General features: G+C 38.9%; 1 protein-coding gene across 3 annotated transcripts in view; it reads right to left on the reverse strand.

Moving 5' to 3' along the window:
* Prkdc (protein kinase, DNA-activated, catalytic subunit) overlaps window positions 1-24232 on the reverse strand; it is a 217066-nt gene that overhangs the window by 104741 nt on the left and 88093 nt on the right. For all 3 annotated transcript variants that reach the window (NM_001108327.2, XM_087576674.1, XM_087576675.1), the window contains 13 exon segments: window positions 818-890; window positions 1867-1932; window positions 2372-2540; window positions 4491-4666; window positions 5655-5859; window positions 6859-6986; window positions 12730-12897; window positions 14224-14328; window positions 14869-15054; window positions 16471-16671; window positions 17382-17540; window positions 17950-18082; window positions 18516-18724. In NM_001108327.2, coding sequence (NP_001101797.2) covers window positions 818-890; window positions 1867-1932; window positions 2372-2540; window positions 4491-4666; window positions 5655-5859; window positions 6859-6986; window positions 12730-12897; window positions 14224-14328; window positions 14869-15054; window positions 16471-16671; window positions 17382-17540; window positions 17950-18082; window positions 18516-18724 — 1978 coding nt within the window.

Consider the following 24232-nt stretch of genomic DNA (forward strand, 5'->3'; position numbering starts at 1 on the left):
AAAGAAAAAAACATGTTCAAACAAAGAAATACATCAGCTGCTACAGTGGGGGAGAGGGATAACCAAACTACATTTCAGTGTTTTAGAATATTTAATTATTTATTTGGTCTCTCTATGTAGCCCTGGCTGTAGACCAGGCTGGCCTCAAACTCATAGACATCTACCTGCCTCTGTCTCCTGAGTGCAGGGATTAAAGGTATGAGCCACCACCATCTGACTAAAATATTTTTTATTAAAAAAATTATTGCTGGACATGGTGGTATACACCTTTAATCACAGCACTATGGAGGCAGATGTGGGTGGATATGTGAGTCTACAGTCTGGTCTACACAATGAATTAAAGGGCAACCTACAACCTGAACTATGTACTGAGATTATGTCTCCAAAAACAAACAAACAAAAAAAAAACAAAAAACAAAAACAAAAACAAAAAAACCCACTAAATCTAATCATCATTATTATTCTGTGTTTTCATGAGGTGTTTATGGGGAGGAGGGCTCATGTGTGCGGGTGTGTGAGTGAGGTCAGAGATCTTTTAAGGAGAAGGTTCTCTCTTGTTTCTGCTGCTGCACGGCATACTGCACGCTCACTGGCCTACGTGATTATGTCATCTGGCTGTACGAGTACTGAGACTGCAGACGTGCACGACTGCACCCTGTTTTTTTACATAGGTTCCAGGGTTTAAACTCAAGTCATGAGGTTTATGAAGCAAGAACTTTTTATCTACTGAGCCCATCTTGCTGGGCACTATTCTTTCTTTTTCATAAACAAGTATCAACTACTAGAAGCATTCTAAGTCATTCTGAAAGTGTCCTACCTGAAGCCCCATTTGCTGCATCCCTGGCCTCTTTCCTAATTTCAACGTACTTTTTCTTTCTTTCCATAGGAACCTATTAGGAAGAAAAAAATTATCATTTACAATGTTTTAGAGTCACGGTCACATTGCTTTTGTTTTAGTAATAATCTGGATTCCCCTCCCCCATTACAAACTAAAAAAGACATTTTTGTGAATTTAAAAGTATTCAAAACCATCCTTAAAAAGGAATGTGTATATATTTGCAGGTACAGCCTTTCCCAAAGATTTCCTCAAAGCTAACCAAAACACTTAGCCTGCTTTCACAGGCCTTTCACTTGACCTTTGAGGTTGTTTCTCAACTGTCCAGCTATGTACAGACACACTATATAGCTAGGATGCACTACAGCACCTTATAGTGCTCTGCTAGGTAGCATGGCGAGTGTCCATGCAGAGATTAGGAGAGCTGTCATTTTTGTTTTCATTTTCTCAACATATGCTCAGGAAAAAAAGTCCTATTCTCATTGCAAAAGAGTACAGGGCATGGGTGAGACACTGGCACATGGTCAGGTTGACAACCTTGGGGACGGGACAGCAATGGGATGAAGGCTTAGGTTTCAACCACCTTCCTATTTCCAGTGGCATGGGATGAGAAAACAGCAGCTATTGTCTCACCTATGGCTGTGGCTGCAAGCACAGCCACAATAAGACCAAATGTATCCACTGCTGGAGCAAATCTTCAAGCTATTCCTGATTCCCATTGCCCAGGTTACCCAACCATGGCCAGATTCATGAGTATAAATCTTAATTTTGTGATTGGAGAATGTCACTCAGAAATCAAGTTTCTTCAGCTGGCACTGTCTTTCACAATCAAGAGAAGGAATAAGCAAATGCCGTTATAGCCATGTGAGGGGACATTTCAAACTTCCAATTGCCAGGTTTAACGTAACACTCCCTGTTTGTGGAGTTGAGAGCAAATGAAGACTTAACCATGTTCAAAATAATACCTGCTTTTCTCTACAAACATTTGCTAATATTTTTAACTTAGAAACAAAATTGAAAATTTTACTTACCTCAACTTCTATAGGAAATGTATAGCAACGTTTCAGGTCTATCAAATTTTCAAAAATAAACAAATTCTATAAAAAAGAAAAACCTACATGAAAATATCTGACTTCATAACTAACTACTGAAGAATAATTCTACTTGATAAATCATAGAAAACTGGGGTTGAATCAACTGGTAGCATCTGCCTAGCATTTTCAAGACTCCAGGCTCTATCCTCAGCATCACATTAAGAGGGCATAGTGATAGACACCTGTAATCTCTTGGGAGGTAGAGTCAGAAGGATCAGAAAGCTGCATAGTGAATTTGAGGCAAGTCTGGGATATATGAGAATCTGCCTCAAACATGCTCATTTCTACCCCCAAATCAAAGAGAAGCACTTTAGAGCCCATACCCCTATATTTAACATTATAGGAAGGTGGGAAATATGGTATAAATGTAATTGGTAAGTTTTGACCTGTTGAAATCCTACAATGTCAGTCAGCCATGGGGAAAGTCATTGCGAACACTCACCTTTTCTGGTTTTTCACTAAACAAAAACCCTTGGTAAAATTTCAACTCATTGAAGACTCGGCTTATCAGAGAAATGGCACAGTTGTATGCAGCACAATGATAAAGTCTTCTCTTTTCCAGTAACTGGCTTTCCCCTGCCATGTTCTCTGTAAATGCATCGTGGCACAACCTGCAAGAGAGATTCAGGCTGTACTTCAACTTATTTAATGTGGACACTGAGGCTTGAATCAATAGTTGTTAGATAACCAGATCAGATGATCTCAAGTGTCATGTTTCTACGAGCACAGTACTAGGCATTAGGAACACACAAACAAGCACATTCACACCTCCTAGCACATTCCTGGTAAGAGTGTAAGTGAAACAGCAAGCACACTCAAGATAGGAAAGCAAGGATATGGGCAAACAGCCCATTCTAAGGGGCTAACAAAAGATTTAAGAGGGGAAAAGAAAAGCCTGAGCTAAGGTTTCTTTGTCTGGGACCTCAGATGCATGCCTGGTGCATGACTTAAGATGAACACTGAAATGTTGGCTGAAGGAAAAATATATGCAGACATTATGAGCAGAGAGAGGTGGCACTTAAAACACTGTGCATTGTATCAGGAGGGTATAAATGCAATAAACATCCATAAAGTAAAGGAAAGATGGCATTTGCCTCAGAATTTGCCTAACATACTAAGATACATATTTTGTTCTTCAGGACAGCTTCAATAAACCACACAGGTAGCCACTGCTTTTCAAAGGCTTTCTTGAAACAACCGTGCACATGTCTGTAGGCATAATTTATGGCTTGTTCCCAGTATGGTATGAGACCTGCCACAGACTACTTGGTTCACAGACTCAGCAATATGTATACTCTGGGCCAGCCCTGCCGCTAAAGGTAACAGATTAGGCTAGCATTCTAGTTGATTATGAGTCTGTAGTAGGGGTCGGGAAAGCAAAGGAAGACAAGCCTAGCACAGAAATAATTCAGAATGAGATCACCGCTATAGCTTTAAAAGCAGTCCAGATATTAGAACAAGGTCATACAAGATAGGAAACATATTGTAAGGAAAACTAATAGGGTCAAACTGACTAGATATGGTTACCAACTAGAGTATTAATGGAGGTGAGGGACCATCAAATGGAGAAATGAATGTGACTCCTAGGTCTTGTGCTAATACAAATAGATAGATGGTGACATCATCCTCTGAGAAGGTAAGCTTGGACTAGAGTAAGAAGGAAGAATGCAAGTCTGGAGATGCAAATGAGATGAGGTAGTCTGTCCAGTCTGGAAGGATTTCAGTAGAACTTACTTTTAGAGAGAGTATATCTCATTAGTCTATGCTTTATACAGAACCTTTCAATTACAAATGATAAAAAAAAACATTTCTTCCTGCAATTCATACTATTAAATATATTAATATACGAATCCATTCAGAGTACAAGTGTTAAGAAGAATGTGAAAGATATACAGGAGTCTAAATTTGAGCCCTTGTCCTTATGAGGCAACTGCTATCACTAAAACATAAGTATGTGACTGAGGAGAACACTTACAGATTTCGTAAGCTCAGCTCTCAGTATACATCAGGAAGCTCACTTCTAAGGAATATAACACCTTCTGTCCTCTGATGGTGCCCACACATATGGCATACAGTGTCAGACACACATACACATTTAATGAAAGATAAGCACTTGTTGCCCAACAACACAATAAAGGCCATATAAATACTCTGTATATAAAGAAATAAAAATACTTTATTTATCTAAGATATTTACTTTGCATTATATAGATGCATTTAAAAATATATGTACCCCAAAGAATGGAGAGAAGTCTCAGCAGTTAACACATTGCAATTGCAGAGGTTAGAAGTTCAGTTCCCGTTAACCCGTTATGTGTTGGCGGCTTGCAACCATCTATAACTACACTTCTAAGGAATCTGATACCTTCTCTTGACCTCCAGTTATCAGGCATACATGTGGTACACATATCATACATAGGCAAAACATTTGCCTATGTATGTATGTATGTATGTATGTATGTATGTATGTATGAAAAATAAGGAAATCCAAAAATCTAAAAACTGTAATTACGCCAAATATTAACAAATCAAACATAACCACAAACGAAGTAAGCTCTTACTTAAGAAGTGTCTTTGTAAGTTCATTTCCTTCTGCAACACAGGAGCCTTGGAAAGCTTGATTAATTTTAGATTCTTTAGAGTGAACATCATCTTTTAAAAGACGAGAATACATCACAGCTAGCATCTTGTAATAGCACATCTTCTTGGTGATTTGAGTGTCAAAAGTGTCATTTAGCTGAAAAGATGCAACATCTTTGGCCTCAACAAACATAAAAAATCATCTTCAAAACATCAACTTTAATTCTTAATGCTATTGAGATAGAAAATAATGTTAATAAAGAGGCAAATCACTTCCTGGCTTTGTCCAGGTTGTCCAATGTGGAAACAGCATCGATATGTCATACCGGGTAAAACACAGAAGTAACACAAAAGGGCGACATAGTAAGCCCAGAATACAAGGGTTTGTCTAGTCTTATTGAAGGTATAGGTAAAAACACAGGTAAAATCACAAAACACAAGCTAAAAAATTTCACCTACTTTGCTGTTTTTATTTATAATGAGTCAGTTGCCTATTTTCCGAGGCCTGAATGGTATTCCACTATTACTGTATTAAAACTGTCAGGACGATGCCCAATTCCTGGAAACTAACTTTGCATATAACCAGAGGGGTCTCTACAGTAATTATTAAGTTGAATATATTGATGGGGCGGCTAGACTGGATTTACTAGGTGGGCCCTAAATTGACTCATATAAGAGTGAGAGTCAAGAAGAGGTAACATGACCAGGGACGCAAAAATAGAAACAATATCAGCACAGACCCACGGATGTCACAAACATGGGAGGCATGAAAAGTCAAGGAAAGCCTTTTCTGTGAAAGCCACAAGCAAAGTGTGTCCAGCAAACATGACTTAGGCCTGGTGTAACTAAACACAGCTTTCTGCATCCAGACAGAGTACACCTCTGTTATTCTATGCCATCATGTTGCCAGTCAGTTGCTTAAAGAAAGTAGTGTGGCAGGGGTTGGGGATTTAGCTCAGTGGTAGAGCGCTTGCCTAGCAAGCGCAAGGCCCTGGGTTCGGTCCCCAGCTCCGAAAAAAAAAGAAAGTAGTGTGGCTCCAAGCGGCCACAGACTGCTACTGGATGCAGGAGTGTTCCTTGAACAAGTTCCCATTGGACTGAGCATACGGTGCCCCCCAATCTCTTTACTATTGTGTATGACGTACCTTTGTAAATCTGGACTTCAACACATCAATGGCCTCCACCACAATTCTGCTAAAGAACTCTTTCAGTGTGTCCAAGTCACAGTGCCACAACAAGGTGAGGAGAGAGCGATCCACGAATGCCTGAGTGACATCTGAAAGGAGGCCACCCTTCCGGAACATTGTGTATACACTTTCCAAAAGATTTAATTGTGTGACACATGGACTCCTAAGAAGACAGATAAAGTAACATGCTTTGAACACATATTTTGTATGCTTCAGTGATTATTAATTACAAAGTAACAAAGAACTCCTATAATCCATGGAGGAAGGAGGTTAACAGACTCAAAAAATTGTCTCTTCACCTCCACGCATGTACTGTGACACAAGTATACCATGCCCACATTGAAAAAAAGAAAACTGGGTATAAAAAAATAAAAAATCAAATTCTAAAGTTTTAAAATAAAAGAAAGATACCTAATTGATAATACCACACATATAATAATTAATAAATAACTGGGGAAAGACAATTGGCTGTATCTTCTCAGAGTGTATAATCTTAAGTGACTTATGACTAAAATCAAATTCTTAATTTCATTCAGATGTAACATTGGTGTCCTAGTTAGAATTGTCAACTTGTACAACCTGGAGTCAACTAAGAGGAAAGCCTTCATTGAGATACTGTCTTGATCAAACTGTGGTTGTTGCTGTGGGGAATTGTCTTGTTTGCTAGTTGATGTAAAAGGGCCACATTTATGGTTCAGCCACTCCACAGTTCAGTGGATGGCCCCATACTCACAAATAAATAAAGCAGAATAAATCTGAATAGATGGCTTAAAAAGCATGAGTTTGCTCCCCAGGGCCCATGGGACAGAAGAATTGGTTGAGCTCTTATGTTAGCTCCCTAAGTACATGGGTACAAACGTACTTTAACTTTTTAAAAGTAACCCTGTAACAGTAATGAGAAAAAAGACACTGTGGGGAAGAAAACTGAGAAAAGGATGTTTCTTCTCCCCGGAGCCTAATTCTCTTAATTATTAAATAGATTTTAATTTTTTCCACAAGAAAAGTGTGTTATGGAGAAAGAAATTTAAAATGTAGCAGTGAGTTATGAGAACTACTATTCCTCCTATATTTTTTTGTTTGTTTTAAAAACAAGAAGATAACATGTCAACTCAAGAAACAGCACGCTTATGACTCCAGGGAATCCTAGATTACAGTAACTCACCGCCTAGCGATCCTTTTGAAGGTGGTTTGGAACAATTCTTCCATAATATGTTGCTGTTCCCTACAAAGAATGTCTGTCATCAACTGAAGCAACATAGGACTCTGAGATAATTCCAAAGCATCTAGGAACTAAAAACAGAACAGAAGGACAAAAGAAGTCCATTATCAGTGTCGTGAAAGTGTGTGCAGCCCTGACTTAGGAAAGCTGCACACCATGGGTGCACGTGCATGGATGCACGTGCATGGATGCAACTCGCCTGGTGTCCAAGGTCAGAAGAGGGAACTGGATCGCTTGGAACTGGAGGGACGGACAACTGTGTGTGCTGGGGACTGAATTCAGGCCCTCTCCAGGAGCAACAAGTGTTCTTAACTGCAAAACCATCTTTCTAGTCTTTTATTTTATTTTACTTTTTGAAATTTTGAGACAAAGTCTAATACAGCCAGCTGGCCTCCAGCTTAACGATGCAGCTGAGACTGGTTGTTGAGCTCTTGATTACCTCTCAAGCTCTAGAATGGCAGGCACGTCCCACAGGTGCAGTCTACTAACTAACTTGAATTTTGAAATAGAGAAAGGGGGTACAGGATGGTTCAGCAGGTAAAGGTGCTTGCTGTCACTCTTCGTTCAATCTCTAAGACCCCCATGCTGGAAAGGAGAGAACTACCTCTGGAAAGTAGTCCTCTAAGTTTTCATGTATGAAATGGCATGAACTTACACACATACATACACACTTACAAACTCACATACATACACACTTACAAACACTCCCATATATGCACAGATACACACACGCACACACACGTGGAGATACAAATAAATATATATATAAAGTTTTAATTGGAAAAATACAATAATTTCACATAAACTTTCAAATGTTTATATTTTGGTCACTCTCCCACTCTTTATTGCAATGTCTGTATGTTCTACATTTAGAGTCTAAGAGATATCTTCAATATTATCTTCAGAAACAGACAAGTTCTAACTTAAAATTTTCCTTTACACATGTAATTTCCAGCCTCTTACTAGTCCTATTTCATAGATTTTGGAGGTAAACATTTCTTTACCTCCAAAACTAATTTTTAGTTTCTTTGTGACTAGTCATGTCCTTAGTGACTCTGTTCTTTTTGAGTTCCTTTTTTTGTCTTTTTTTCCTGTTGGTGGTTTGCACCTCTGAAGCAGGGAGAGTAGGAGCCCTGGTTATAGTGCTCAGGACTTTGCCCAAGTGAGGCAAGCATCCTACCAGTTAAGCTAATACATCCTAGTAGCTGTCTGGTTTCTAAGGTGGATCATTTTCTGTTCTGCTGCTTGCCTTAAATTCCTAGGACCTGAATTCAGTGGAAAAATCTCCCTGCCTTGGAGGTCTGGGACTTGGAAATCCCTGCATCCTTGACTCAGCATTAATAGCCAAACAACATTTCAAAGTTGGCAACCACTCAGTACTTATCGCCATGCTATGCTTTTCCACCAGCTCACTGAGCATGCTCCAAAACCCCATTAAAGCCCCCGCACTCCCACCCCCCCAGCACTATGCTGTCTCTGTTCCTGATCAGAGGCAGCCACCATTCTGTGTCTCTTCTCAACAAATCTCTGAAGGGAAAGGCTTCCCCAACAGAAATGTTACAGCCCTACTTGGGCTAGAAAGGTTTCCCAAATGCGAGTGTTATAGCTTTGCTTCTGTAAATGAAGATTTCTCTGAGGAAGTGTTACAGCTCTGATGGGAACAGTATCCTAGCATCTGGACCAAAGGAATATCACAAAACCACATCACACATCAAATCTCACACAAGAGATGTACTAGGAAAGGAAAAACCCAAGAGAATGGTTGCCTCTGCTCAGGTGAGAAGTAACATGGAACTGAGCAGAAGCCGGTGTGTGTGTGTGTGTGTGTGTGTGTGTGTGTGTGTGGTGTGTGTGTGTGTGTTGGAGCTTTTCCAGGGTGACCATGGAACTGAGCAGAAGCTGGTGCGTGTGGGGTGTGTGTGTGTGTGGGGTGTGTGTGTGTGTGTGTGTGTGCGTGTGTGGTGTGTGTGCGTGTGGGGTGTGTGTGTGGTGTGTGTGCGTGTGGGGTGTGTGTGTGTGTGTGTGGTGTGTGTGTGTGGTGTGTGTGTGTGTGTGCGTGTGGAGTGTGTGTGTGTGTGTGTGTGGTGTGTGTGATGTATGTGTGTGTGTGTGTGTGGTGTGTGGTGTGTGTGTGTGTGGTGTGTGTGGTGTGTGGTGTGTGGTGTGTGTGTGTGTGTGTGTGTGTGTGTTGGAGCTTTTCCAGGGTGACCTATTACTGGTAGTATCTCTTGCAGCAAGCTTAGGGGGGTTGGTGGGACTCTGTGGTCACACTCTAGGGCAAAACTCAGGGACTGGTAGGATTCTGTGACCTGATCTTGGGCTTGGAGTCAGGTAAGGGGCTGAGTATTTTTCCCTTGCTCCTGGTCTTGTGGTCAAGTCAGGAGCAGGGTGTTCTTTTTTGGCCCCTGCTCCCCTAAAGTTGCACAGTGTGACTTTGTGATACTCCTGGGCTCTCAAGTGCCAAGAAGCCCTTGTGTCAGGAAAAAACCCTTTCACTATGTAGCATTCCTGTTTCATGGCAGCTAGCTCTTAACTTATACTTTTCTTGGGTTACAGTTTTTCTTCAAATACTTTAGTATTTTATTTGCATTTATGTTCAAGAGTTTATATCAAAAGAAAGTACTAAAGATCTACTATACATCACTAGATGTTAAAACCAACAGCATTCAATACCAGGGCTGCTGATGGAAGATATTTGCCTAACATGTGTGAGGTTCTGAGTTCAATTCTCAACAATACAAAACAAAAAACAAACAAACAAACAAGGAAAAGAAAGTATTTGAACTGTTAAAAATAGCAATACAACTCTGAACATAATCAGACTTGTGGTCATTATGATGAAATAACCAAAAAAGATATGCTTTTTGCTGTATTTGTTGCCAAGGTTAACCTTAACCTCATGGCAATCCAACTCCTCCATTAGGGAAAGAGAGGATGAAGAATGGTTTCTAAGCAATCAACCTAGAACACGAAAGGAGATAACCACACAACTAGAAGAGAGTAAATAATCAACCTAGAACACGTAAGGAAATAACCACACAACTAGAAGAGAGTACCTAAGAAAAACTGTTTTCTTCTAAAAACTGAATGTCGTAGAATTCTAAAATGGAGAAGATATAAAGGAGATCTAGACTGGGAAAACTAGACTGGAACACTTATTATAACTGATGAATTAGTTCAGCAAGGTAACAGGACACAGAAATCTACAAAAATCTGCAGCACCACTATAAGCCAATGTGAATTATCTGAAGCGTAAGTGAAGAAATCCCTCCTTATTATAGCTACAAAGAATAAAATAAAATAGAGATAGATGTATTTGTTTTTTGTTTTGAGACAAGGTTTCACTATGTAGCTCTGGCTGGCCTGGAACTCATCACTGTGCAGACCAAGCTTACCTTGAACTCACAGAGATCTACCTGCCTCTGCCTACCAAATGCTGGGACTACAGGTGTGCGCTACCACACCAGCCTAGGGATAAATTTAACCAATGAAAATTATAAAATCTTGATGAAAAAATTGTAAAAGACATAAAAAAGAAAAGTCTATAATGCTTACATATTAAGAGAAACTAATATTGCTAAATGGTCTATAAAATCCAAAATGATCTAAAATTTAATGCAATCTCTAGTAAAATGCCAATGATGTTCTTCACAGGACTAAAAAGGCATTGGGGTGGGAGATGCAGTTCAGTGACAGAATGCATCTGCAGCACTGCATGAAACAGCCATGGTGGTACACTCCTATGATCTTAGTACTCAGGAAGAAATAACAAAAGGATCAGAAAATTATGGTTATCCTTGGATATACAGGAAAGCTCAGCAGAAGCTACATGAAGTCCTGTCTTGAAAAACAAACAAGAAACTTGAAAAATAAATTTGAAATCTTATAGGATAACAAGAAACTCTGAATAGCCAAAGCCATTTTGAACAAAAACAAGGCAGACGGTATTATATCACCTGACTCCAAAAAAAAAAAAAAAAAAACTACAAAGCTATAGTAACTAAGACAAAATGGTACCGGTACAAAACAGAATATGTGGCACAGAAAATACATTCCAGGAGCAAGCTCCCAATTTACAGCCAACAGATTTTCAACAACAGTGCTAAAAATGCACACCGTAGAAAAATGTGTTCAGTAAGTGGTGCTAGACAGGTGGATAGTTACATATTTAATAGTGCTGGAGACATGACTAGTTATATATTTAATAATGAAACCAGATTTCTACCTCTTACCAGTCAAATGTGAACTAAAATATGTATCAGAGTCAAAAATATAAGACCTAACACTACAACAAAACTACAAGCAAAAATGTGTCTGAACATGCAATTTGGTAACTTTTTGTTATTGTTTTATAAAATACCATGAAACCACAGGAGACAAAAGTGAAAACAGACAAGACTTTATCAAACTATAAAGGTTCTATACAGTAAAGGAAATGACCAACACACCTAACATACATCTGAAACTTCATTAGCTCAACAGCAAAACAAGGAAAAAGAAAATACTATTTAAAAATTGCCAACAGATAAACACATTTCCCAAGAGAAGACATAAAAATGAATATGTATATGAAAAAGCTTATAATACCAACAATCGCCAGAGACAACACAAACTAAAACCACAAAAATGACATAACCACGTCCCAGGGCTGTAACAAGAGAGGGTGAGGCTCTAGAGGAAAGGGAACACTTGCACACTGTAGCTGGGAACGTAAATTAGCATAGTCACAATTTTAAAAGCAGAACTGCCTGGAGACATCTGACAGAAACTGCCCAGTCAGACTGGCTATGTCTGTGGAGAACTGTCTCGACTGCTACTTGATATAGACTGCTACTTGATATAGGACAGCCCACCCCACTGGTGCCCTATCCCTATGCAGGTGGACCTGGGCTGTACAAGAAGTATCTGAGCATGAACATCCGAGGCAGAGAGTGAGCAGCAAGTAGTGCTCTCCATGGTTCTTGCTTCAAGGTTCCTGGAATACTTGCCCTGAATTCCCTCAATAGTGGACTATGACCTGGACGTAGTTATTTTGGTTAGTATTTCATTTATCACAGAAACAGAAAAGACAGGAGAACAACCATATAACCCAGCAATTTCTATATTACTGTGGCACAATAGAAAAAAAATGGAAACAACCCAAGTGTCCATCAGCTAATGAAAGAATAAGAAAATGTGAGTGTGTATACACATACATGCATATGTGTGCGTGTGCGTGTGTGTACCCACACATACATACATACAATAGAAGGCCATCAAGCCTGAAAGGGGCTGAAATCTTATCATCTCTACCGGAACAGATAAAATGGAAGACCATGTTAAATAAAATATTCCAAGCATGGGAATGTAGTTGATTTCACATATACATGGAATCTAAAGACCTGAACTCACACAAACACATAGTAGAGTGTTAATTACCAGAGGCTGGAGACAGTGAAGGGACTGTAAGGAGAGGAAAGCATGGGGAAATGCTGTTAGTGGGCACTAAATCTTTACACAGATATAAGAAGTTCTGAGGTACCACTGCACAGTAGCCTGACCATAGATAACAGTGATATATAGTATACATTAAAAAAGAAAAAGGAGAGTCTTGAAACTTCTCATTATAACAAAATGATAAGTGTTTGAAGAGGTAGGTATGTTTAGCTTGGCTTAAACATTGCATAGTATACATCTGTATTTAAACATTACATGGTATTCCATTATATGTTTAATTTTTTGTATGTGTACCAGTTAATAAAAACTTACCCCCTCCAAATATAGTGGAAAGAAATGATAAAAAATCAAAGTTGTACTGATGACACCAAAACTAACCTTTTTCATGCAGTCCACATAATTATTGTACTTCAGGGAATCAGGAGGAAATTCGTCAGACTTCATGGGGAAATTAAGAACAATGAACTTTTCCAGAATGTGCTTTAGGTCTCCTAGCCTGTCTTCTGTCACTCTGGTGAAGAATGGAAGAAGGATGACGGCTTGGCCCTGTGAAGCAGTAAGTGTCAGTCACACTAATTGTGGCTTACGAATCCTGTAGGATAAATAAAACCATTACTCTCTAAAGCCTGTAAGAATGCACTGCAAAGACTCAACAAATGACTTCTGGGTGACACCAAAGCCAACTAAAATGCAGCCATGTATGTAAGCTTCAATTCTGGAGCCAGCAGGCTGACATGGAGGACACGGAGCTGGGAGAGGAGAGCCTGCACTAAGGAGAGTTGCAAGGAGGCAGCGATGTGTGGACATGATCAAAATACACTGTATAAATGGACGACAGTTTAAAGACTACACTGCAAAAACCAGTTTTACAAATGGAGATTACATTTAAATTCTATATACAAAAAATGGCTTCTACGGAGAGTTTATAAATATTTGTTTGCCAAATCCCCACATAACTTCATATTGAGTTGAAGAGGAACTAGGTATTAATTCCTATCTCCTTTGAATAACAGGCAAAGTCCAAAACTTTCACATTTGAAGGAGAAAAACTACATGAGTCATACAGAACATACTGAAGAATTATCCAATAATAATAATAATAATAATAATAATAATAATAATAATAATAATAAAAGCATTCTTTCATGAAGACTACATTACAGGACCTTAAACTTCATAACAAAAAATTATTTTCTTGTACCCCCATTACTAAAAGATTTCAATAGGAAAAAAGACAAAAAAATAGTTTGAAATTACTACAGTAATTCCAAAATACCAATTTAAATCTGATATTTATAAACACAAAAGTTAAAGATCATACGGTTACACTTAAAGAAATGTTTTTGGGCTAGGGAAATAGTTCATTAAGAAATGTGCTTGCTACAAATGTGTGAGGGCCTAAGGTCTGATCCCCAAAACTCAGGCAATGCAGGCACAGCAGTGCACAGCTGTAATCCCTACTCCTACAGTAGTGAGACAGGTGGTAGAGAATGGAAAAACCCCTGGAAAATCATGGGCCTGCTGTTTGGTACATGTAGGAAGTAATACTAGGCCTTGACAGAATTTGAAGATCTATAACAGCATGTGTTATATATATACATATGCTCACCTGCCCTCACACACACAAGTATGCACATCTTTTGAGAAGACATACTCAAGTACTTGTAGATCAGGTAGACCAAAGCCCAAGTCTCATGAGGACTCCGTGTTTAAACAGATCTGATCAGTCAGAATAAGGGGGATTTTAATGCTAATCCCTTTACTATTACAAGTCTCACGTTTTCTACATGTCTCTCTGCAAAAAGTCCAACATGACAAATGAACAAAAATGTAAAGATGTGAAAAAAAGACAAATGTGTTAAATTCATCTACCTTTAAGTGTAGACCCAACTTTGTATCTGCAAGTAGATTAGCATACGTTGTGAAGATTTCAGAAAATGAGCTGTGATTTGTATCAAAAGATAAAGTTGAATCAATCTAAAGGGAAATAAAAATGTGAGAAATTTCTGTATTATGCCTCAAATTTTTGAACATATTTTTAAATATTTAAGTTTCAGAACTCATATTATTTGTTCTTGAACCTCAAAATATATTTCAACAATGTTGCTTTAGAAACACTATTATTTTCTGCTAAGACAAAGCTTGTAAAGAAAGAAACAATAATAAGAAAAATTTTAAAATGGTAAGCATAATAAACAGTGGTATAAAGCAAAAGAAAAAGTAAAAAGTAAGTGACAGGTATCTCACCAGAATATATTTACTTTATCAAACAAATTAATTTTGAATGTACTTTCACCATAGTGTTTAAATGTAAGCTAGACTTCAGAATAATGAACACACCATCCGTGGTGGTAAACATTTGTAATCTCAGTACTCAGGAGGTCATGGTAGAAAAATGTAAAGATGCAAGGCTCCTTAGGATTGCACAGGTGAGACTTTGTATCAAAAAGAACAAGAAACAAACAAACAAAACCCAACAACTTAATAGGAATGTGTTTTAAATTAATTTCAAAATACCTGCAACATTTTTGCCAGTAAGGACAGCACAGTCGTTTTGCTCTCTGGAGCAGAATCTGGGGCCCACCATGAATCACACTTCCTCCAGTTTTGCAGAATTGCAGTCGCAAGCTTCAGTCCTTGGTGTTTCTGAACAGCTCGATCCCTGAAGCTCATATCTAACATACCATTTAAAATAGTACTCACCTGAAAAGATTTAGTAGATTGAAGAAAAATTATTAATATTGATAAGAATAAAAAAGATACACTTTCATGTCACAAGTTATTCTAGTAAAATGAACATGATAGTTCTGTAACAGGTGTTTACCCAAGTGCATCTGAACATGAATATTCCCACAGAAAGCAGAGTGTGACCCTGCTAATACCCTTGTGCCCATTCTGCAATGAGGGCGGGGACGGGGCCCATTCTCCATGTGCTTCTACTTGGGAGAGGAGGAAACTGCTCTTGTATGGACACAACTACCCCTGCATGTATTTCTGCTCATTCTACCACCACCTTTACAACAGAATAACATAATTAGTTTGGTTAGATTATCACACAATATTCCCACTTTTCTGACAACACAAGCATTTTCATATAGCATGGATTATTTCTTGACAATGGATAAGAAGAGTATGTATAAAAGGTCAGCTTACTAGAAAATTATAACTCCTAAGTCACTAGCAGCTCAGTGTTCTACTTCCTACAGACATTTAAAATGTTACTTGCAGGTAGTATTCAAAAGTCCTGTAAGTCAGGCCAGGTTAGGCAACATATTTCCAGCACTTAGAAGCCAAAGGCCAAGAAAAAGGCAGGAGGACCTCTGTTAAGTTTGAAGCAACTTGGTCTATAATGTGAGATCCAGGGCAGCTAGGGCTACATAGTAATATATAAAATTAAAATAAAATAAAAATGAAAAACAAATAAACAAAAACAAAACCTTCAAAATCCCCTAAGTTAAGCAAACAAAAAACAAATATATTAAATATCACAGTCTAAAGAGTTACCATGATGAGGCAAAGAGGGTTGTGGCAAGAACATGCAGGAAAACAAAGCATGACACTAAAGCTGTGAGAGCTGCGTGGAGGGCCAGCCTAAACATGATGTTGAAATAAACACTGCCAGGCAGGAACAGGTGTGGAAGCTCTAATATGACATTCTGGCGAAAGTAAGTATCCTACAAGACTATCCTATAGTGTTAAGTTTAGAGGTTTAAGGGGCACGAGGGAATAGGAAAAATAACCAGGATCTTATTATCTATCAACATCTACTAGCTTTAAAGACTATGTTTTGTTTCTATGGATTTTCTTTTCAATTTATTTTATTTATAGGATGAGTACACTGTAACTGTCTTCAGACACACCAGAAGAGGGCATTAGATTCCATTACAGATGGTTGTGAGCCACCATGTGGTTGCTGGGAATTGAACTCAGGACCTTTGGAAGAGCAGTCAGTACTCTTAACCACTGGAGCCATCTCTCCAGCCCTGGATTTTATTTTTATACATTAGCAAAAGCTTCCAACCTTCCAGACAGAAATAGGTTTTAAGAAAAAACCATCAGAAACACAAAAATCCTTTGTGAGCATTAGACAAGGAAATATGTAAAGAGAATGTTCCTTACCATTTTGGGATTATCTGAAGATGACTCCAGAAGCCTTGATACAGTAACATCAAGACTTTTCAACAGTTCAGTGTTGATTACTTCTGGAAACAAACTGTAGAAATACTCCCCATGGGAGAAGCTAATGTTTCTCTGTGAACTGCCCAGATATTGTGTAGACAACATTGATGAATTCAGGAGCAAACTCACAAGATGCTCACACTAAGGAAGAGAGAAGACCTTAGCAGAGAACCTATCCCCAGAAAGACCCTGAGGTTATAGGTTCACAGTTAACACTACAAAGATCCATCTAATGGGAATCTGATATGTTATATCAGGACTCAAGTTTAAATTACATATATTTAATTGAACTTCTATTTTCTAGGTTTCACATCGTGAAAGAAATTTCCTAAATTGATATTGCTTCCAATTTTCTAGAACAACATTGTTGTATTCAGAGAATAGTCCAGTATGAACAAGTTGTTTGGGAACTGAGCCACACTGAGATCCTCAATGAGACAAAGAAGAGGTCCTGCAAGGGAAGGATTAATGAGGGAGGGTAGGATGGAATAAACACACAGGAACGGTTGCGGATCTCAGTACAACGGATTATCTGATGCCAGCTCTGCTCAAAAGAGCTGTGAGGACTTTGGTTGGTGTGCTGCTTTGGGTACTTCCTGATTGCCATCCACGGTTCCTCTAACCCTCCATTCTAAGACCAACAAGAATAGGGAAGAAGCATGTCAACACAGGTTAAATGCTTTTAGCCTAAACAAAGCTGGACAGAAACTTCGACTTCAGAATTTTATGCTTTTTACTTTAAACTCAGAGAGAAAGTCAGCAAGTCAATTATAATACATATATAACACATCTAAATTCACACTTTTTAGAGATGCACAAGTAGGAAGTAAGGATGCAGCTATTTTCCCTACCAGTCCTCCAAAAGCAAAGGCTAATTCCAGGAGTCCACTGGCCAGGCTCTTACAGCTGGGATCCAAAGACTGCAGGTACTGCTTTTCCTGTGCAGGCGCAATGCCATTATAAACCAAGGACAGCAGTCTCATGCCAATGGAATGGTTTAATGCTGTAGACTAAAGGAAAAACTGAATGAAGTGCCTAGCAAGAGGTGTTTAACACAAACCACATTTCTCCTTTAGTTAAAACGTCTGTATTAGCTGACATTGATGAGTTATTTTCCAGTGCTTAGAACACTCTAACCCATCTTTGTTTTCTTAAGCTACAGATTTCTATGTATGTCTTTCTGAGATACAGACACTATAGCCATTGGTGCCTAAACCGCCCTTTACTTCTCTCTCGCTCTACCTTTACTGTGATGTTCACATTCGAGACAACTTCAAAATGTTAATGTTCTGTAATTTCTACTTCAGTACATTCTGTACATGAAGTACTTTAAACAAATAATATAAAAAAATCATGGACTATAACTAAATTACCATAATAAAGCTAAAAGATATGTAAAAACGAAATGATCATGGTTACCTGAGATGCAGATATAATATGAGAGAAACCAGCTTTGTGAAGCTGTTTACAAGCTGATAAGAGAGACAGCAACTTGGTCCTTTCTTGGCAAGCTGCAGAGCTACACAAGTTAATAGCACAAAGCTCTTCAACACTGGCCATAAAAAAAAAAAAAAAACAAAACCATATAAGAATACCCTAAAGAACTGTTTGCACTGTTTTAAATTCAATAATCACCTGTCACTCAAACTCATTTTACAGCACTGGAAGACACAAAGGTAACACCAGAAAAAGGTTCACAGGACAAACCAGCCATGGAAAGCCAGTATAGTGCTAAGCACATATACTGTTCTCTTATATACAGGGAAGGAATTAATGAAGCTCATGACTTCCAAAATACATTTCAGATCATTTGTGTGCATGAGAGGGTGCGCGCACGCGCGCGCACACACACACACACACACACACACACACACACACACACACACACATATTCTTGAGGACCTGCTCTTTACATGGATGCCAGAAATACTGGATGTGTGAGAACCTTAAATCACAGAAAAGGGGAGTATGGCCCACGTGCCCACCTCTGTGCTGTCACTTTCTCCTTCAGGTGAGTCTCCAGCTTGTCTCTGTATGGGGACTTCCTCAATGCTTTCAGCAGGTTCACACAAATGCTGGGAAGATGGTTCATAACCTGGACGTCGCCAATATTGAAACCTATGCTCAGGGGCTCACAGAGCATTTTCACTAAGACCTTCATAAGCTTTGTGTTACACAAGTCCTTCTCCAGGAGCTAGAAAAAAAGAAAAGATGCCCTAAATGAAAGTATTTCATCAACAGTGGCTCTCTTTTCACACGGTGAACAGGGACCACAAGGCTGGGAATATTCACAATACTAAGAAAGTCTGGCAAACTTTCTCAAAAGGGTTGAAGAGTATAAAAATGCTTGACACCAAAAGGATTCAGATTTCAATTTCTTTTTAAAAGATCTAGATAGACTCTATTACATAAGTAACACTACTCTGATATCAAAACATAAAACATTTTGATATACAAATATTTCAGAGTTTTGACTTTCAGATTAAGGATTTTAAACATTTATTTTCAAAAACAGATTATACATGTTGGTAACTATAGTTAACAACAATACATACTTAAAAATGGCCAAGACTATACTTAAAGCTTCACACACACACACACACACACACACACACACACACACACACACACACACACGAGAGAGAGAATAGAGATGTTAATTGGTTTGAATTAACCACATATATACATGGGTAAAAATATCATGGTGTACATTATAAATACATAGGACATTTACCTATCAAATGAAGTAAATAAGAATAATCTCCTGTAATGAAAAGTCTCGGGGGAGGAGAGCTGACCACCCAGGAGGGCAGACATCTGGAGATCAGGCTGCCACCTCTGCAAACCTCTGCCCACATCCCCGGTCCAAGGGGAAACTGCACAGTGCCTCTGGACACAGGGATACAGGAACGGACAGCCGCCGGAACTCATGGTACTGTTCTGCGCCCAGGTCCGAACTGAAATGGCCAAACAGCTCACTGCACGCAAATCCCATGGGGGAGAGAGCTGGACCCTCAAAAGTGTGGATACTTCTGAGAAGGCAGAGGAGACTACCCTCTGCTCAAAGTCAAGACCCAAGAAATAATCGCATAGTGCCAACTGTGCCCACTGGGTGCAAGGACCTACGAGCAAACAGGGGCAGGATGCTTTGATTCCTGCCCGTGCCTAGAGCTGGAAGACAGTCTCCAGGAATGCTGACACACCAGAAATCAGAACACCTGTTCACAGGAAAGGCTGAAAGAACACAGGAAAACAGTTCTACAGGAGTGCTGACACAGAGGCCTACAGCAGAGTCAAGTCACTCTCAGAAACAGCAAGACAAGCAAACACCAGAGACAACCCAATGGCTAGAGGCAAGTGCAGGAACCCAAGCAACAGAAACCAAGACTACTTGGCATCATCAGAGCCCAGTTCTCCCACCAAAGAAAATACTGGATATCCAAACACACTGGAAAAGCAAGATTTAAACTTAAAATCACATTTTTTGATAATGATGGAAGAATTTCTGAAAGACATAAAGAACTCCCTTAAAGAAATGCAGTAAAACACAAGTAAACAAGTAGAAGCCCTTAGAGAGGAAACACAAAAATCACTGAAATAATTAGAGGAAAACACAATCAAACAGATGAACTAATTGAAAATGGAAATAGAAGCAATAAAGAAAGCACAAAGAGAGACAACCCTGTATATAGAAAACCTAAGGAAGAGAAGCATCACCAACAGAATACAAGAGATAGAAGAGAGAATCTCAGGGGCAGAAGATACCATAGAAAACATCGACACAACTGTCAAAGATAATGTAAAATGCAAAAAGCTCCTAACCCAAATCATCCAGGAAATCCAGGACACAATGAGAAGAGCAAACCTAAAGACAATAGATATAGAAGAGAGTGAAGACTCTCAACTTAAGGGGCCAGTAAAAATATTCAACAAAATTATAGAAAAAAACTTCCCTAACTTAAAGAAAACGATGCCCATAAACGTACAAGAAGCATCAGAACTCCAAATAGATTGGACCAGAAGAGAAATTCTTCCCGTCACATAATAATTAAAACACCAAATGCACGAAACAAAGAAAGAATATTAAAAGCAGTAAGGGAAAAAGGTCAAATGACATATAAATGCAGACCTATAAGAATGACACCAGACTTCTCACCAGAGACTATGAAAGATCCTGGACAGATGTCATACAGACCCTAAGACAACACAAATGCCAGCCCAAGTTAATATATCCAGCAAAACTCACAATTAACATAGATGTAGAAACCAAGATAATTCCATGACAAAACTAAATTAACACAATATCTTTCTACAAATCTAGCCCTACAAGGGATAATAGATGGAAAACTCCAACACAAGGAGAGAAACTATATCATACAGAAAACAAGAATATAATTTCATTGCAATGAAACCAAGAGAGAGACAAACAAAATTCTACCTCTAACAACGAAAATAACAGGAAGCGACAATCACTATTCCTTAATCACTATTCTCTCAATATCAATGGACTCAATTCCCCAATAAAAAGACACAGACTAACAGACTATACACAAAGTGGACCCAGAATTTTGCTGCACACAGGAAACAGACCTCAGAGACAAAGATAGACACTACCTCAGAGTAAATGGCTGGAAAACAATTTTCCAAGCAAACAGCCAAAAGAAACAGGCTGGAGTTGCAATTCTAATATCAAAGAAAAATGACTTTCAACCAAAAGTCATTAAAAAAGATAAGGAAGGACACTTTATATTCATCAGAGGAAAAATCCACCAAGATGAACTCTCAATCCTAAATATCTATGCTTCAAATTCAAGGGCACCTAGATTCATAAAAGAAATCCTCACATGATAATAGTAGGAGATTTTAACACCCCAGTTTCATCAATTGACAGATCATTGAAACAGAAATGACAAGAACTTCAAGTCTCTGAAGAAAGAAACTGAGGAAGATCTCAGAAGATGGAAAGATCTTCCATGCTCATGGATTGGCAGGATTAATATAGAAAAGATGGCCATTTTGCCAAGAGCAATCTACAGATTCAATGTAATCACCATCAAAATTCCTACTCAATTCTTTATAGAGATAGAAAGAGCAAAACCCAGGATAGCAAAAACTATACTCAACAATAAAAGAGCTTCTGGGGGAATCACCATCCCTGACCTCAAGCAGTATTACAGAGCAATAGTCATAAAAACTGTATGGTATTGGTACAGAGACAGGCAGATAGATCAATGGAACAGAATTGAAGACCCAGAAATGAATCCACACACCTATGGTCACTTGATTTTTGACAAAGGAGCTGAAACCATCCAATGGAAGAAAGATAGCATTTTCACCAAATGGTGCTGGTTCAACTGGAGGTCAGCATGTAGAAGAATGCAAATCGATCCATTCTTATCACCATGTACAAAGCTTAAGTCCAGGTGGATCAAGGACCTCCACATAAAACCAGATACACTCAAACTGATAGAAGAAAAAGTGGGGAAGAGTCTCGAACACATGGGCACTGGGGAAATTTTCCTGAACAAAACACAATGGCTTATGCTCTAAGATCAAGAATAGACAAATGGGATCTCATAAAACTGCAAAGCTTCTGTAAGGCAAAAGACACTGTCATTAGGACAAAATAGCAACCAACAGATTGGAAAAGTATCTTTGTCAATTACCTACATCTGATAGAGGCCTAATATCCAAAATATTCAAAGAACTGAAGAAGTTAGACTCCAGAGAGCCAAATAACCCTATTAAAAATGAGGTACAGAGCTAAAGAAAACATTCTCAGCAGAGAATTATCAAATGGTCAAAAAGCACCTAAAGAAATGTTCAACATCCTTAGTCATCAGGCAAATGCAAATCAAAACAACCCTGAGATTTCACCTAACACCAGTCAGAATAGATAAGATCAAAAACTCAGGTGACAGCAGATGCTGGTGAGGATGTGGAGAAAGAGGAACACTCTTCCATTGTTGGTGGCACTGCACACTGGTACAACCACTCTGGAAATCAGTCTGGAGGTTACTCAGAAAATTGGACATTGCACTACCTGAGGACCCACCTATACCTCTCCTGGGCATTTACCCAAAAGATGCTCCAACATACAACAAAGACACAGGCTCCACTATGCTCATAGCAGCCTTATTTATAATAGACAGAAGTTGGAAAGAACCTAGATGCCCTTCAACAGAGGAATGGATTCAAAAAATGTGGTACATCTACACAAAGGAGTACTACTCAGCTATCAAAAACAATGACTTCATGAAATTCATAGGCAAATGGAATGAACTTGAAAATATCATCCTGAGTGAGTTAACTAAATTGCAGAAAAACACACTTGGTATGCACTCATTTATAAGTGGATATTAGTCAAAAAGCTCGAATTACCCAAGATGTAATTCACAAACCAAAGGAAGCTCAAGGATGACCAAAATGCGGATGCTCCCACTCCTTCTTAAAAGGGGAAAAAATACCCATAGGAGGGAATATGGAAGCAAAGTTTAGAGCAGGGACTCAAGGAATGACCATTCAGAGCCTGCCCCACATGTAGCCAATATATATACAGCCACCAAAACTAGATAAGATAGATGAAGGTAAAAAAAAATGCATGCTGAAAGGGACCAGATATAGATCTCTCCTGAGAGACACATCCAGAGCACGGCCAATACAGAGGCCAATGCTAGCAGCAAACCAGTGAACTGAGAACAGGACCCCCTTGGGGGGGGGGTGGAATTAGAGGAAGGATTGAAAGAGTTGAAGGACCTTGCAACCCCATAAAAACAACAATGCCAACCAACCAGAGCTTCCAGGACTAAACCACTATCTAAAGAGTATACATGGACTGACCTAGGGCTCCAACTGCATATGTAGCAGAGAATAGCCTTGTTGGGGCACCAGTGGAAGGGGAAGCCCTAGGTCCTGCCAGGGTTTGACTCCCAGTGCAGGGGAATATGGGGGGGGCAGTAAGGGGGATGGATGGGGGGAAATACCCATATGGGGGGAGGGGGCAGGGAGGAGATGGGCCTTCTGGACAGGAAACCGGGAAGGGGAATAACATTTAAAATGTAAGTAAGGAAATATATCTAATAAAAAATATTAAAAAAGAAATATTGAAAAAAGAGAAAGAAAAGTCTCAGAGGATCCAAAGCCACTTTCAAAATCTGTTAGGAAATATCAATTATACAGAGTAATTATATCGTTCATGCGATCACCCACTTTGAGGATGTGTGCTGAACTCCCCATTACTCTATCATGTCCCCTTCTCTCATCACTTTTTCCTCTTTGAAAGTGCCTCACCCCTTTATATTCATGTCCTCTCTAGTCCACACATGACAGGAAATGTGTGATACTTGAATGGGTTTGGCTGATCAGTTAATATGATCTCTACTTTCATTTATTCTCCAGTAAATTATGTTTCATTATTCATTATAGCTGAAGAATAGTACACCATTATGCATATAAACACACACATTCATTATTCATCCACCCATTAAAGGCACTTTGGTTGCATCTCTAACTTGCGGCCATGAGTAGTGCTGTGATAAACATGGATATAGCCAGGAACAAACCTTTAATCACAGCACTTTGGAGGCAGAGGCAGGTGAATCTGTGATTTCCAGGCCATCCTGGTTTACACAGTAAGATTCAGCCAGACATGCTTAAAATTTCCACTTATCTTCAAAACAAGCAAGCAAGCAAATGAAAGTAA

Source organism: Rattus norvegicus, chromosome 11, assembly GCF_021556685.1.
Source record: "Rattus norvegicus strain SHRSP/BbbUtx chromosome 11, alternate assembly SHRSP_T2T, whole genome shotgun sequence".
Classification (NCBI taxonomy): Eukaryota; Metazoa; Chordata; class Mammalia; order Rodentia; family Muridae; genus Rattus; species Rattus norvegicus.